This window comes from Prionailurus bengalensis, chromosome D2, assembly GCF_016509475.1.
Source record: "Prionailurus bengalensis isolate Pbe53 chromosome D2, Fcat_Pben_1.1_paternal_pri, whole genome shotgun sequence".
Classification (NCBI taxonomy): Eukaryota; Metazoa; Chordata; class Mammalia; order Carnivora; family Felidae; genus Prionailurus; species Prionailurus bengalensis.
This window is the reverse complement of record NC_057351.1, coordinates 60569451-60586130: the sequence shown is the minus strand read 5'-3', so window position 1 is coordinate 60586130 and position 16680 is coordinate 60569451. Positions and strand designations below refer to the sequence as shown.

General features: G+C 56.3%; 1 protein-coding gene across 1 annotated transcript; it reads right to left on the bottom strand.

Moving 5' to 3' along the window:
- Positions 1-1603: 1603 nt before the first annotated feature.
- On the bottom strand, positions 1604-15833 carry TRIM8 (tripartite motif containing 8). Its single transcript, XM_043597385.1, has 6 exons — positions 14929-15833; positions 5243-5338; positions 4657-4890; positions 3806-3837; positions 3558-3673; positions 1604-3205 (listed from the first exon to the last, which is right to left on the bottom strand). Exons 1-6 carry the CDS (start codon positions 15496-15498, stop codon positions 2598-2600), a joined length of 1656 nt encoding a protein of 551 aa, XP_043453320.1. The 5' UTR covers positions 15499-15833; the 3' UTR covers positions 1604-2597.
- Between the last annotated feature and the right edge of the window lie 847 nt (positions 15834-16680).

Genomic DNA, 16680 nt, shown 5'->3' with positions numbered 1-16680 from the left:
TGAACCAAGTATCTGGAGAGAGGAAGGACCCCTCCCAACAGCTAAAATGAAACTAGGCCAAGTGGGAAAGAAACTGGGCAGCTTTCTGCCTTGGCTCCTAACCCTTGGCACAGAGGACGTCCTAGGGTCCCTGACAACTAGAGAAAGGGAGAGTGAGACAGGAGCAGATGTGAGTGGAGTTAAATGTCTATCTGGCCACCAGCACCTGCCCCCAGGCATCCTTCCACCCCTGGGCTGCAGGGGCCCTGGGCTCCAACCATCTGCCCTCTCGCTGTAGGCCCAAACAGGTGCAGGGGAAGAGAAGGGGGCAGGCCAGCTGTTGTCATCCTGTCCTGGCTCTGGCTTCCTGCCAAAGTGAGGAAGGGGGAGCAATGAAGGAAAGGTCCACCCACCCCACACTGAATCGTTTTCTATTCCCACAGGATGGGAAGACGGCTTCTACTTAACAGGACTAAGACTCTGGTTTGGTTGGCCAACCCAGCTGGCCAGGGGAACATGGCTTGACCATGCCTTCCACCCTAGGTCGTTACTTGTATGAGAAGGGGAGTAACTAGGGCCGGGAGTGGCTTGGACCCCTGGCACAGGACTCACTCGTGGCTTTTGGGGGTAGGAGGCATTCAGGCCCTGACTCTACCCAGACAAGGGGAGAGAACTAGGCACCAGCAAAGGTTGCCCCTCCTCCTAGTATGGAAGGGCACAGGCTGCTTTATGACATAAGATCCAAGCGGAGTGTTAGGTAACAAACCAGAGATCCTTTTTAAAGTTCACTTCCCGGCCCCAACAGAGGAGTGCCTTGGAGTGCTCCAGCCCCTCCTTCCACCCAGGGGTCCCTATAACAAGCAAGACCCTAGCAAGTCCTTCATCACGGCACTTTTAACTGGGGAACTAAAATGCAGACTCCTGGGCCCTTGATGAGTCCCACGGAGTCTAAGCAGGCCCCAGGAATCAGCCCTTTTAAATAGCTCCCAAGACATGGTCAAGTTTGAGCAGTTCTGCCGAGGGGGATGGGGGTAGAACGTCTTCACCTACCTCCATGTGTCTCAGAGCCAAGTATTTTCCTGTCTGCTCTTCTTCTATGCGCGGGGGCAGGGGCCTAGACCCAAGTCACCAAACGAAGCATGGAGTTGAGTGACTCCCCCAGTGGTGGCCAAGGCCTAGTTCAACTAAATCCCCAAAAGAGGGTCTGCTCTGTTTATGCCCATGGCCCCACACAGTGCCTGGCACTTAGCATGTGCTCAATAAATATTTGTGGACTGAAGGAGGTAATTTTGCAAGACTCAGAGAGGTATTTCTTTCTTTGTCTGTTCTAGCTAAGAACATGCTGGCAGAACCTCAAAGAGATGCCAGGGCCTATGCAGCAGGGGGCTGGGCCTGGGAGGCCCTCACTCAGCAAATATTTGTCAAATGAACCCAAGGCTGAGAGTGGACGTAGTTAGTGCCTGACAAATTGACATTCACAGGCCTGGAACAGACTAGGCCGAGCACAGAATCAAGGCAAGGAAGGCAGGGGCTTCCTTCCCTCAGTGCCCTTTCTTGGACCAACACCTAAAAACTCCAGGCCTGGGGGAGTGGGCGGGGTAAGAGGCGAGGCAGGGAGCGGGACTGCGCCATTATGTTTATTAGAAGGTTGGATTTCGGTGTGTGCTCTAGATAGATTACAGAATAAATACCTGCGTCTTGAGAACAGGAAGTCCACGATTCATACAAAGTGCTCACTACAGGAAGTTGCTGTGTCAAAATCCAGGCAAGGACCCAACTCGGGGCAGCCCCTCCTCCCCCACTGACCTCAACAAGGGCTGTGCTATGGTTTTTTTATTTTATTATTTCTTTTATTTCTCTTTATTATTATTAATATTATTATTATTTGCTTTTGCTGTGGTCACTATCATTGGCAAAGTTCCTTTTCCCCTTTCCTGGACATGGGGTTCCTGTCTTTAAGATTCCACTCTGAGGCTGAAGGTGCCAAAAGCTGCTTGAGAAGTGGCCTTTGAACTCCATCTGGGAGGATGTTGAGAAGAAGGAAGCAGGAGAAATCATTCTTGGTTTTAAAAAAATTAAAAAAAAAAAAAAAAAAAGCCCCACAATCTACAGGTCATTCCTTACTCAGTCAGTGATCAAACTGCCCAAAAGAAAAACAAGACGAGCAACAGGCCAGTGGGCACTGGTCCATCCTCCCCGGGCTGGGTGAGGAGGGTGGGATCCCCCAAGGCTTTAGGGGAAGCTGAGGCTCCTACCAGCCAAGGGGGTGGGAAGGGGAAGGAGTGGAAGAAAAAAGGAGAGACAGAGAGAGAGAGAGCTCCATGCCTTGAAGTAGATGCTTTCCCAACTCCAGGGCTACCTGCAGCCCAGTCCAGGCCAGCTCTCACTGTCACCTCCGCGTCCAGGAGATTCATTAAAAAAAAAAAAAAAAAAAAAAATCAAAAACAAAGCCCAAAACAAAACAAAATCCAAAAGGAAAAGACTTGGGGGGGGGGGGGGGATGAAGGAGGAAGGGAGGGAAGACAGGAAGGTAGAAGGACAGGTCTCTGGATGCATAATTCCCGAGCCACTGGGGGCTAGGGGGGAAGATTCCCCAGCTCCCCACTGCCTGCGTGGCGTTAGCTCGTCACGTAGTGTTTGGTGGACGGCTGCCCATACACCCTGTAGAAATCCTGGTGGCCAGGCTGCTGGGAGGCGTCGAGCCAGTCTCTGACCGCCAGGCCAGGAAGGGACTGGGGGACGGAGGGTGTGGGCGGGAGCGGGTGTGAGTACTCCTGTGAGGGCACTGTCCAGGGAAAGTGGCCGGAGCGGGGGTAGGGCTGGTGGCCACCATGGTTGGCCACGGAAGAACAGTAACAGTTGTCCACAGAACAGACGAGAATCTTGCGGCCGCCATACTGGGGGAGCATGGGCTGCTGGGTGGCAGAGCCATTGGGATACTGTGATGGGGGGAACACAGGACTTGAATGCACTGGTTGGGCGCCGCCCGGCAGGGCCACCAAGTGCTGCGTGGAGCTGCAGGGCCCCAGGGGCTGCCCTGACTGGCCCTCGCCGCTGGCTGTGCCTGCTGCCCCATATTGGCTGCCCACAGGGCCTGACGACGTCTCTAGGAAACTGGCCTCAGGGAAGGCCGTTGAGTGCTTGCGCTTTTCCGCCCCAGAGCTGCTCACGCCACAAGGGTACAGGGGGACGCTCTGCAGGAAGGGCACCGGTGTGCTGAAGGGGCCTGTGGAGAGTTTGGGGCAAAAGTCGCCAAAGCTCCCATCCCAAGCAACCCAGGTCTCCTTTCCCCACTTTCTGTCTATAGGACCAAGCTCGTTACATCATGCACCATCTTGGTCAATGCTGACTACTCCATTAGCAGGTAGATACTATTATTATTCCCATTTTATGGCTGAAGGAACTGAAGTTTAGGGAAGGCATGTGGCTTTTCCCAAGGTCCAATAGCTAGAAGGGGCAAAGCCAGGATATGAAGAAAAGACTATCTGACTAGGCCATGCTGCCTCTCAGAGAGAAGGCTCTGGCATTTACCCCTGCCCAAAGGGCTCTCTCCTTTCCATTGAGGATACCACCCTCACCTTCTAGCATCTTGCGCAGCTGCTTCTCCTTCTTGGCCACCTCATTCAGGAAGAGCTTGGAGTTCAGGTGGCCGATCTTAGGGGGAGAAAGGCTGCTGCCCGTGCAGGTCTGGGTCCTGGGGGCAGTGGACGGGGCATCTGCTGTGAGGAGGTATCACCGGTGAGCCTGCCCTACCTCCCCCCGTGGGCCTGGCCCTCCCTGCCCTCCCCCAGATGTGTTCCCTGGGGGCTGGTGGCCATCTGCTCACCTGTCCATTAGGATTTTCACAGACTTGGTGTTCTAGGGGGAGAGAAAAGGGTTAGTCAGTGGGAAAGGCAACATGAGAAAGCAGAGCTGCCCCATGCTCCCTCCCCCCAGGCAGGGCTGATTGTCTGATTCCCCCAAAGTATGGTAAGAGCCGATGGGGGGGGCGGTGGGCAGTCCTCCATTTCTAGAAGTTAAGAATAGCTAACGTTTATTGAGCACTTACTATGTGACAAACACGGTTAAGTGCTTTCTATACATCCATCATTTTATCTACACAACTACGGTAGCAAGGTGTTACAGGCACTCAGTCTTTTATCTGAAATTCATGGGGCCACATGTGTTTTGGAATTTGGAAACTGTTGGATTGTAGGAGGAAAAATATGGTGCCTGTTCTATACGTTACGTATTATCCCCAGTAGGACACCATCATCCAATACATCAATGTTTCTGCAGCAAAATGTTTGAATACTTGTGTCAAGCAAGATAAATAAAGACCATTAATTGCCAACATGAGCTCAGGTCAATTTTTTTTTTCTGTTAAATGAGTTGTCAGAATTTTTCCTATTAGTTTTCAGAGATTTTTAAAATTTGGAATTGTGGATAAAGGATTATAGATCTGTATCATCAACCCCATTTTATAGGTGAGGGAATTTAGGCATAGGGAACATATATGACTCGCCCCCAAAGCTCACGAAGCTAGAAAGGGCAGAGGAGGAGGGTTCTGAGTCCATGCAGGCTGGCTCCAGAGCCCTGGGAGCATACTGGTGGGGGAAACTGGTTGGGAGCAAAGAATGGCAGACTCCGACTGAGGAATGACCCGGATCCCACCGGCTGGTCCCGGTCCCAGCCCACCTTCATGAAGCTGACGTCTTCTGTCTTGTCGAAGAGCAGCTGCAGGGAGCCCAGCAGCTTCTTGGCCTCCTGCATGCGCTCCCCGAGGTGCAGCGCCTGCGCTGCGTTCTCGCTGCAGAACTTGGCCTGGGCCTTGTCCAGGACCTCCACCGTCTGCCGCAGGTCCTCGTCCAGCAGCTGGTGTAGCTTTTCATACTGCAGCCGCACCTCTTCCTTCAGCTGGCTCACCTTCTCCTGCGGGCGCGGGGGCGGGAGCGGACGGGCAGTGAGCGCCAGGGACCTCGGGCTGCGCTTCTGCCTGTCTCGCGTCCTGGGCGGTGGAGTCTGGGACCCCGAATCCCCAGGCTGCCCATGGCTCCCCACGGCGAGGTCTGAACCTGCTAATTCCCTGCTGGTAGCATAGGGCTCTGGGCCGGCTACCCCTGACGTCAGTGGGGGCTCAGCAATCGACAGTTCATTGAATAACTGACCAAGGGATTCTGGCACAGCGTCGACCACACAACAGATCCTAGCCCCAACAGGGAGCCAGCCCAAGGCCCTGCACCCAAGCCGGCCCACCACATACCACGGGCTTGGGCTTAGCTACCTCCACTAGGCGCTTGTCGGACTCGAGTTTGTACAGCTGGTCCTCAATGTCCTGCTCTCGCTCCTCCAGACGGTCCTGCTGCTTCATCAGCATCTTCTGCAGGGACAGGTGGGGAAGGGGTGTCAGAGGGGGCTGCGGCTCTATCCCTTACCAGGGATGGGTGCGCACCATCCTTCCTGCTACAGAACAGACTCATCCTATAGATTCTTGGACTCAGATGACCTAAATTTCTGCCATCCAACCCTTTCTGGCCCCCCATGCAATCCCAGGGGCCTGGTGACAGCTGTCTGGGAAGCCTGTTCCCAAGAACTGAAAGCCTGGAATAGCTTCCCACACGTATCTAAACCATGAGCTTTCTGAGGGCAGGGTCCAGCCAGCCCGTTCTGAGTGCTTTTCCTATACACTTATCTAATCATCCCAGTAATGCTGTGAGTTAAGCACTACTATTATCTTCATTTCAGAGAAGAGGAAACCAGAGAGATTAAGCAATCTGTCCAAAGTCACACAGCTAGGATACAAACCTAGGTGATTCAGCAGTAGGGTCTGTTCTTGTACAAGTCATGCCGCTTCTCTGGGGAGCCCCATCTTAGAGATGAGTACCCTAAGTTGCAGAGGGACAAACAACCTTCCGAGGCCATCCAGGCCCGCTTGCCTTATTTGCACTTAAGGGCATCAAGGGCAGCTTTGTTCTTGACGCTGAGGGTTAGGCCTCTGAAGTCCTTGCTAAAGCCTCAAATGAGCCTCCAAATGAGAGCCTCAGCCTCTCATTTGGACCCAAGTGGAAGGGAGACTCTGTGGCTTGCTTAAGAACCTGAGGCCAGTCTACTGGAAGGTGCTGGATGAAGCTGCTATTCTCAGCCCTTGATCTCCTGTCTCCACAATCCTCTCCTCCCGGCCCTGTCCATCCTGCCTGTTCCATCCATCCTGTCCTCCTCCCTTACCAGACATGCTCCTTCGAACACGGTCTCTTCCTGCTCAAGAACCTCAATGACTCCCTCTTCCAATATTTTGGCAATGACGGCTCTCTTACAACTTGACACCCCCCCCGCCCCCCCACCAGGTGGGCTGGTATCCTTTCTCCAATGCTCTGTGCACACTTGAACTCCCTGCACTCTGCTGACGTTTTTCTTTTTTCTTTTTTTTTTTTTTTAACATTTTTATTTATTTTTTAGACAGAGAGAGAGCATGAACAGGGGAGGGTCAGAGAAACAGGGAAACACAGAATCTGAAACGGGCTCCAGGCTCTGAGCTGTCAGCACAGAGCCCGACGCGGGGCTCGAACCCACGGACCGCGAGATCATGACCTGAGCCGAAGTCGGCCGCTTAACCGACTGAGCCACCCAGGCGCCCCTCTGCTGACGTTTTTCTACAGCCCACCAGTGCCCCCTTCCTACCTCTGTCCGTCCTTCAAGGCCCAACTTAAGGCCCACTCCCTAGGAAACTTTCCATGGCCCCTGTTTGAAGTTTGCACAGGTCACTCCCTATCCTTGCCATGCAGTGGGGCTGTCACAGCGTGCCTTCCCTCTGCAGCTGTACTGTCCAGTATGGTAGCAGCTAGTCACAGGTGGCTATTTAAATTTAAATAAATTCAAATAAATTAAACATCAGTTTTAGTTGTACCAGCCTCAGTTTGAGTGCTCAATAACTATATGTCACCAATGGCTAATGTTCTGGACACCACAAATACAAAACATTACCATCATCACAGAAAGACCTATAGGACAGCACTATTCATTTTTAAAAATCATTTACTTATTTATTCATTTTATTTTAGCGAGAGGGAGAGTACGAGCGGGGGAGAGGGGCCGAGGGAGAGAGAATCTTACACAGGCTCCACACATAGTACAGAGCCTGACGCGGGGCTTGATCCACAACCCTAGGATCATGACCTGAGCCAAAATCCAGAGTCTGATGCTCAACGAACTGAGCCACCCAGGCGCCCCAGGACATTATTCTGTAGCCTGCCTCTCAAAGTTGGTCTGATTTCCCTGCAAAGCTCTGAGCCTGCTGAAAATAGGGTTTGCTGCGGTCTTTTTCTACCTCCCTTCTCAGCCAGGCGACACAGAGACCCCAGCACTCGACAGATGCATAGCATGTTGACTGAATAAAGGCACGGTTTTGCCCACAAAAATAAGGTTTGCAAAGCAGGTTACACAGAACCTAGCTCACAGTAAGTGTCCACTCAACAAGGAATTGTTCTTTTTCTTCCTCTGCGGGGGCCTCAGAGTGACCCTCAAGTTTGACCTAAAACCCCCATTCCCACCCACACCCAGCTGGCTCCCCAGACACAACCACTAATCCCTTCGTCACTCTTCTGACCCATTTTACATTTGGGGAAACCAAGGCCTGCAAGAGAGTTCAGCAACCTCGCTGAGAGTTGCTGGCTGCCCCAGAAACAAAAACCCGGGGACAGGAGGAGATGGGGGGTATGAAGCCGGATTCTAAGCTGGAGAAGCCTGGGGTACTGCCTGCCCCATCAACTTGACCGATGACCTAGGACAGGACCTGTAAGAACCAGCCCCAGGAGACCTTGCCCTGTCCCAGGCACTTTGCCCTTCCAGCAGGTCCCCACACCAGCCCAACATGCACAAGGGTCGCTGCCAGCCTGAGAGTCAGAGCCTGTAAGGAGACACAGCTGAGTGGCGGGGGAGGAAAGAGGCAGTCATGCATCCTCCCTGCCAGTGAGACTGCCCACAGCTAGAGCAAGAGGGTAGCAGCCCCTGGTAGAAGTTCCCAGAACACACACAAGCACGCATCGCCACTTGGGCCCTGGCACCACCTCATGCACAGTGCTGCACAGAGCTACACGTATACTTGCATCCGGCCCCCTACAGGTGAAGACTGGGCCTCCTGAAGGCCCAGACACTTAAGGGAGGCCTGCCATAAAGGCAAGGTGGCCAGGACACCCCTTCAGGAACAGTAGGGCTTTTTACCTCCCTTGTAACAACTGGCCCTCGAATTTTTGCCTTCTGGATGCCTTGTACCCACACTGAGAGGACAGGGCCCCTCTCTCCAGATGTGTCTCAGACAGCGGACCATTCCTGCCTTCCCAATGCTCAGGATATTGGAAAGCCCCCCACCCCTGACTCCATCCCATACATCTGTGCACTGTGGTCTCCCCACCTAGCTAATTCTCATGACCAAACCCATCAGTATCAGATTAGGGGCACACCTGGGGCTAAGTCCCAGATGAGAGACGGGAAGGAGGCAGCACCAAGGTTAGCTTCCCAGCCCAATTTCCCTCAGAGGACTGGAATGGGGGCTGTTCCACTCCCATCCTTTGGAGCAGTGGGAGGCCCCTCTCCCGCCCCTCTGGAACCCTTCAAGGAATTCATGGCTGACTCCTCAGGGAAAAGCCAAAGGAGGCACCTCCTGTCCAGTTCTAGGGGTGGAGCTCAGCCCCGGCCTTCTTCCAGACCTTTCTCAGAGCCTTTCCTGGCAGTACTTCTACTCTGGGACATTGCCTGCCCAGAGCCCTCTGGGGTGGGAGCCCAATCTAGGCCTAGCAAAGGCAGGGGCCACACTCTCTAGCAGGTGGCTGGGTTTCACTCCCCCTCCCCCATCTCAGAGGACATGGAGCTCCTGCCTCTGCTGCAGGGGTAGGTAGGGGAGGGGGTAGGAATGGGAAGGAAACTGGCCAAGAGTTGCCAGTCATCACAGAGGGCTGGGAGGAGGGCCCAGGGACCCAGGCTGGCCAGCTCACCCTTGCAGGGATGGCCCTCTCTTGGGGCCAGATGATCTTAATCCTGCCACAGACAAAACCTGAGGGAGCCAGAGGGTTGGGGGGAATCACTATTACCTCAGGCACCAGGAAACTGGGGGAAGGGACAGGAATATTCACTTGTTGCCTCTTCATTACCCCTCACCTCAATTCCACCAAATGACTGAATCAGGCTGCTGAGAAGCTAGAAGACGGGGGCAGAGGAAGCAGGGCCTATACCCTTCCCCGCTACCAGCAGCCTCTTTCCATCCCAATGTCCGAGGAATCGCTGAGAGCTGAGGCCCCATTTCCCATCTGGGAAAAACCCAAAGCTGAGAGATAGGACCAGATTTTCCTGCTTGATTCAGAGCAGGGGCTCTCAGTGCAGGGGGTAAGGATACGAGGGCTCTTTACAAACCCCTCCCAGAGCACAGTGAGTCACCTGGACTGTGGCACACCTCAAGAGTGCAGTGCAGGAGCACAGCGGAGTGGGGAACCCTGGTCTAGACTAGCAGCGCTGGAGGGACCAGGCCTCCAGCAGGAAGGAGGAGGGGCGATATGAGGCCCAACTCCACTCAGCGGCGCTTGTCCCTTAGAACCTAAGTAAGGCCTTTTGTGGTCTCCTCCTGGTCCCGTGAGGGCAAAAACAGCAAGAAGACATGGGGGCACTCCATTCCCATTCCATCATACATGACAGGGATGAAGAACAGGCCCCAGGACATCCTGCTCCTCCTACCTGTCGCCCAATGTTCAGACTCCGCCTGGAGCTGCTCCCTCTGAGAGAGGGGCACTCCTAGCTCCTTACATTCCTGCCCCAGGAAAGCCTCACATCCCTCTGGAGTCTGACTGGTCAGGCCCAGCTGGCATTGTTGATGCCAGACTGGACTGGGCAGACGGGTGAGGCCATGGGGACTCTGGGCTGCATAAAAGTTAATAAATAATAATACTAAAACCCTCAAGTCAACCTTGAAGAGAAGCAAGGTCAGGAGGGAACAGGGCCCCAGGGGTTGGGCCAGAGGCAACCCCTGTCTGAGATTTTCAGACAGGGCCAGTGCTGGATCCAGCAGCCCCTGTGGTGGTGGTGGTGGTGGGGAGAGTCATGGGGGGCAAGAAGAGGGGGCTGGGCTGCTGAGCACCTCTCTCTGCTCACACCCCTGCCCAGAGAGCTGCCATTTCAGCTCTAGCTCTGGCTGCAGCCCCTGCTCAGAGCTACCCCATCCTGACCCCCTCCCCAGCTTCCAAACCTGCCCCCCACTCTCCCTATAGCCCTCGTCCCAGGAGCATGCTGGCCTCCTCTCTCCCTGGGCCACAGCATTCTCCCCTTGTCACAGGGCAGTTTCCAGGCCTCGGCCCTTACCTTGGGCTACCATGCGGACCCCCAGGCAGAGGCAACCACAGACGCAGAGGGAAGAGGCTGGAGGGCAGAAGCCAAGGCAAGGAGAGAAGCAAGGCTCTCTGAAACAAGCCCCGGCAGACCCCAGAGAAGGTTTCCCAGCTGCAGAGTGGAATTAGCTTTTGCCATGCAGAGAGCAGCGCTCTGGGGCAGCAGAACAAAGAGGCGAGAGAGAAAGCCCCCCTTTGTCTGGGTTTGAATACCAGGCCGGCCGGGAAGGAAGGCTTTCCCAGAGCAGGGAGGAGGCCAGCCAGGCCTGCCTGCTTGGTCCAGGGCAGGGGCCCAAGCCGGGCTCACCTTCTTCCTAGGCCCACCCACACTGCCCCCAACACAGCATCGCAGGAGCCACCTGGACCTCTGCCTCCAATACCGGCCACAGGCAACAAGCTCGCCCGAAGGTGAATTCCATCTTTTCTTCCCCTCCCCAACGCCCCCACCAGTTGAGAAAGTCGCACAAGTCTCAGAGTCCGAGCAGGCAGCCACATGCTAGCAACATGGTGCTGACAGTCACGCAATACACCCTCAACTTCCAATCACAGGTATACAGCAAGCGGGCCATGCAGTCAACCTCGTCTCTCACAGACGCGCGCTTGCACGCCTTCCGGACCCCACAGCCACATGCAGGACAGCTACACAATTAAGTCGGTCACTCACGCTGTACCTTCTCAGAGATATACACAGGAGATACAAGAAAATCGGTCACATGGGAGATGCACAACCAGACACTCCGGTTACACGCGTGCGCGCACACCTGCAGACAGACATGGACGCACGGCCATCCAGAGCTGCAGGAGGCAGAGTAATCAATAGGGCGTGCATGACAGGCGCCTGGCTGTGTCAGCAGGATCCTGGGGTGGCGGTGGCGGTGGGGGCTGGGCCTGTGCCTCAGACTCCTCTCTGCCTGGGGCCCAGGGAGGAAGGCCGAACCAGATCCACCTTCCCTGCAGACTCAGGATGATCAAGGAAGGGGCAGCTACATTGCCCTTCACCTTTACACAGGTCAGCTGCCTCCCCACCTGAGAGGTCAGGAGTCTGGTCTGGGGAGGAGGGAGCAGTGGGGTCTGTGCTGCCCGAGTCAGCTGGGCCAGGGCAGCCCCCACCCCCACAGCCCACCTAGAGACGGACACATGGGGCGGAGACCTAGGGTCCCCGCCAGGGTCCCAGTGCAAGCCCTCCAGCCAGGGGCAATGGGGGCAGTGAAAGCAGCACCTCGCCTCTGGCAGCTACAAACCCCAAGTTGGCCCTGAGCAGTGGGATCCTCTCCCTGCACCAGCACCCCCCCCCCCCCCCCCCCCCAGGGAACATCTCTCAACATTAAACCTATGAGACATGTAAGGAAAAGGGTTCTGGCAACATTTCCAGTCTTGATCTGGGGGCCTAGGAATGACACGGGGGCACTACTATGACCTGAACACACACACACACACACACACACACACACACACACCCTGCATAGTCCCTCATACATATAACTAGGTCTTCTTTTCTTGTTGAAGGAGGTCATGAGATAGGGATACTCCCGGCTTACACCAGTTCCCTGTTGCTTAGATGAACCGCTAAACCTGGGGCTGGAAGAGGCTTTGACTACCTAGGGCTGCCAGACTCAGGCCCACCTGGATATCCCCATTTTGGGCCATTATCCTCTCATAGCCCCAAGGGAGAACATATTTGGGGTCTGGGCATGTCCCATAGAGTGGTCTCTGGGGCCAACCCAATGGGCCTCCAGGCTTCAGGGCAATGTGGTCTACACAATGGCTTTGCAAGGGCAGAGTGGGGTAACAGAGTTGGCCTGACTCCCCTGCTAGTGCCCTAGGCTGGAGAGAAGCCCTGCTTGCCTCCCTGCTGGGCTCCTGCTCTAGACTACTGGCCTTTGCACATGTGGGTGCTTGTGAGTATGTGACTAGAGCCACCCAGGAGAGGTTGATCAGAGTTTCCTATTTCTAACCGATAGGACGTTTCAGCAGCACCTCCCACCCCTACCCCACAGAAGACATAAGAGGAAACGCAAGAAGCAGAGCCGTATTTTAAGGCATGTGCCAAGTCTCCATGTATCTGCTCCTATATCCCTGAGAATTCTGTTGCTCTCATCCGTATCCACGGCATCAGAGGCCCTCAGGCAAGGGAAAAGAGGCCCAGGAAAAGGCCCTTCTCCCTGGCTGGAGGAAGGACAGTGTGATGGGTTCTTCCATTCAGATTCCCTACGGCTCTTCCCCTCTCCTGAGGGTGAGGCCCCTTTCTCCACATTCAGTAAGTCCAACTCAGACTGAGGAGTGCTGGCCTGTTGAAGGGTTTCCAACTCCAGTGCCCTGAGTCACCAGAGAGAATCCAGAGGGCCTGGGGTGGGGGCACCCAGAGGGGAATAAGACTCAGGTTGCTGGGTACACAGATGCTGGGTGCACAGAATTGCACATCTGGCCCTGATGCAACCCCCCTACTTGTGCGCCTGTCCACATCAGGAACAGGAATGAACACACACACACACACACACACACCACAGGCATGCTCACAGGGGCTGACAAAGTTCAGCACTTCCTTCCCAACCAGTTCCTTCCACGAGCCAGGATCGTGGACCTGGTGGTGGGAACCCCAGAGTATACACTGCATGCCTGGGCAACCCCTTCCCCGACCAATCCCCCATCAATTATACAGACGGGAGACAGGTGCATTTAAGGGCAAAGCAAGCAGTCTCAGAGGCACTTGCAAACATAGACACACATCTAAAGATACCCTCCTACTACCGAATCAGGCACAATTATGTTTTCTCCCCACCCAAATGAAAAGCACCCCTAGCACTCAGACACAGTTAAGAGCAAAAGCGTGGGTGCAGGCACAAATTCACTCATCATCCTGGCTGCTGCCCCCTCCTTGGTTCCTTTCAGCCACATCTCGGTCTTTTCCCTTCCCGTCACTTTCCACTGCCAAACCCAGGACAGAGAACTGGACAGCGCTCCTTTCTCCTGCCTCTGCGCTTTTCCCTTCCTCCCCCAGTCTTTCCATCTTTATTAATAGCAGCAGCTTCCCCATACTGAGAAAAGTCTGGGCTCTGCCTCCCGGAGTTGCAGGTGGGCACTAGGGGTTCACTGCTTTCCCTAGGCCTCTGATTCTCAACTCCAGGGAAAGGAAGAGAATGGCTCCTCTCTCTATCCCCTATGCTTCCTTTAAGTAACCATAGGTCCTGTCCTGTACAAAACCCAGAGTTAGCCCATCCGATTGGAAACTAATTATACAGCAAATTTTATTTGTTATCCCTGCCCTCAGCTTGTGGTGGCCCTCCTGCCTTTTGTTAGTTGTAAGTGTATGTTTTTTAATTGCTAAACAGTGACTCATTCTGACTGGTTCCCCCCCACAGGAAACAGCCCCCATCCACAACCGTCCAGGCTCAGAGCTTCCTCATACCCAAGCTCCCCACTGGCCTCAACTAGCCTCCAGGGCCCCCACCCATTAAACACTCCCAGTGCAACCAAAGCCCAACCTCACCCCCATGATATCACACCCGGGCTCCAAGCTGGGGCTTCTGAGATGGCTCAGGCCAACCCCTTCCTTCTGGTATGACTCAATGCTGAAAGCCAGGGGACCAGGGAGGGACCTAGGAGGAGCCCCCCTCCACGGAAGGGGACGGAAGTATTGCCTCAGTCCAGCTCCAAAGCCAGGCCCAGAGGCCTGAGGGAGAAGGCGGTTTTGACATTGGCCGCTGCTGCCGGGTGTATACAATGGGAGGGGATGCGGTTCTGTAATCACCCAGCCGGCAGCCCAGGGGAGCCAGCTGCCTGAAACCAGATTGCAAGGCAGCTCAACCTTAAACCCACAGGATTCTTTTTCCGTCTTCCACTTCCCCTCCCCAAATGTGGGAGGGCTGTGATAGAGGGCTGGGCTGGGAGAAAAGGGTTCACAGTGATGAAGACACATACTTTAAGGTTTGTTCATGCAGACGCATGCAATATACACAGGCACACAGAGAGCAGTGATTCTCACAAATGAAGAGTGGGCAATTGGGAATAATCAGAATGGCTGAGACTGTTCAGTGATGCCGCTGGCTGTCCAGGCCTTGTCCAGATAGATACCAGAGTTCTGTTCTCCCTCCGGAAGCTCCCCTCCACCCCACCCCCTCGCCCCCAGTGTGTTTCCAATAGGGCTTGAAACTAACATGGCTGCTTTTGTTTACTTCCTCATTGGTATGCCAGCATCATGGATCATGTCAGCCACAGCAGCGGCACCAGGACACTCATTACATAAACAGCAGCTGGAGAAGCAGGACCTGGGTCACTGCCTTGGTGACTTCCCATAGGGCCCACAGAAACAAGGCTGGGGGAGGGAGCCGTGCGCAGAACAGAAAAGCAACACCCAAACTCTACCCCTCACCTCAATTCTATAAATGACTCAAAGATGGACTCTATGTGCACAGGTGCAGAAATGTATCAAGTAGTGGGAGACCTTTCTTCCCAGGACCTTGCCCCCAAACTTTCAGGGTATAAGAGTTTGGAAGGGCGCCTCTGGCCTGATGTCACAAGAGTTAGCCTGTCTGGAAGGGTGGTCCCGAGGAGGTAGGGAGTGTGTGTGTGTGTGTGTGTGTGTGTGTGTGTGTAGGGTACTTGCCCGGATCTCATTCCTCCGGATCTCCACGTCGCACACCGAGTGTCCCTGATGCGCACCGCTGTAGTAGCAGCAGTACTGGCACACGGCCACCTGCTCGGCCTCGCAGTGGTAGAGGCGGTAGGCGTTGTGCTGGGGGCAGCTCCAAGCCCGCACGTCGTCCGCCTCCACCAGGAGGTGCCCGCGGGCGGTGGAGGGCTGCTGCAGGTGCGTCTGCACGTGGGACTGGCAGCAGGGCGCCTCGCAGCGCAGGCAGACCTTCTGCGCGGGCAGCGGGGGGCCGCGGCGGCAAAACACGCAGTGCAGCGCCGCCGGCGGCTTCTCCACGTGCAGGGCGTTGAACTTCTCTACGATGTTGGTGAGCTTCAGGTTCTTCTCCAGGCCCGGCTTCTGGTTGTAGGCCTGGTTGCACTCCGGGCAGCGCACCAGGCCGCTGTCCTTGGCCCACGCCTCGCCAATGCAGCCCCGACAGAAGTTGTGTTTGCACGGCAATTGCACCGGCTCCACGAAGACATGCAGGCAGATGGGGCAGATGAGCTCCTCCTCGAAGCAGTTCTTCCAATTCTCCGCCATGGCTGCTTCGGGCAGGGGGCCCGGGCAGGCCTCCCTAACTGCCCAACTCTGGGGGGCCGTCCGGTGCAGCTGCAGGCCCACCGAGCCCCGAGCTCCGGCCCCAGGAAGCCCCGACAGTCGCTCAGTCACCAGCGCCCTCCGCGCGTCTGCCCCCCAGAGGAGGGAGCCTCGGTCGTCCCGCCGCGCGCGCAGCCGGCTGCGTCTCCTCCTCCTCGCGAGCGCCTAGCGGGAGGCGGCGGACTGCGCCAGGGCCGCGGCCGGGGCACCAGCCCTGGAGGGGAGCGCCAGGGTCCAAATTCCATATAAGAGGCCGGCCCCCCGACCGCGCGGCTAGGCCAGCGGCGGCCCGCGGCCTGCTCCCGGCTTCGCGGCTGACATTGGGGCGCGCCCCGCGGCGGACAGAGCCAGGGAGCCGCACAGTTCCTCCAACGACGGCGGCGGCGGCGGCGGCGGCGATGGGGCTCCCTCTCAGGTCGTCAGCGCCGCACCTCACTCGCCTCGTCCGGGGTCCGAGAGGCCGGGGAAGCGGGAGCGGCCGCGCCGAGGGCGGCTAGATCCGGAGCGGGCGGGCGAGGCGAACTGGCGGTTCTCGGGCTGCGGCGCGGGCGTCCCCCGGCTGGCCGGCCGGGTGCGGGTGCAGGCTGCGGGGCGCAGGCGGGCCGACTCCGGGGCGCTGCGTGCGCGCAGGGGCAGTCATTCAGATGAAATTCCAGTCCTCGGCCAGAGACACCAGCCCGCCTCTGCCTTCCTCCTCCCTTCACAAATAGAAACGGAAGGGGGAGGGAGAGAAGTGGAAAAAAAAAAAAAAAAAAAAGCCAACCAGAAAGGGAGGGAGAAGCCCCGGCGGTGCTCTGGCCTGACCCCCTCTTCGCGACTTCTGCGCTTCCCGGAGGCCCGGCGCCCGGCGCCCCCGCCGCAGAAAGACCCCGCTCTCGGTCTCCGCGCTGGGCGGGCGCCTCGGCTCTGCCGAGGAAAACAAGGATTGATCAAACTAGAAAGGAATTTTTCTCAACTGCTAATGAACAGGAGGCTCGGCTCCCGGCCCTCCCCTCCCCCCCGCCCCGGCCCTCCCCCTTCGCCACCCCGGCCCCCCTCCCCCCCACTTTCTTTTCTTCTCGGCCTCTGCTCCGGCCTGGAAGGCTCGGGGCTGCGGTCGGAGCCAGCCTGCGGCGGCGGGGCCGG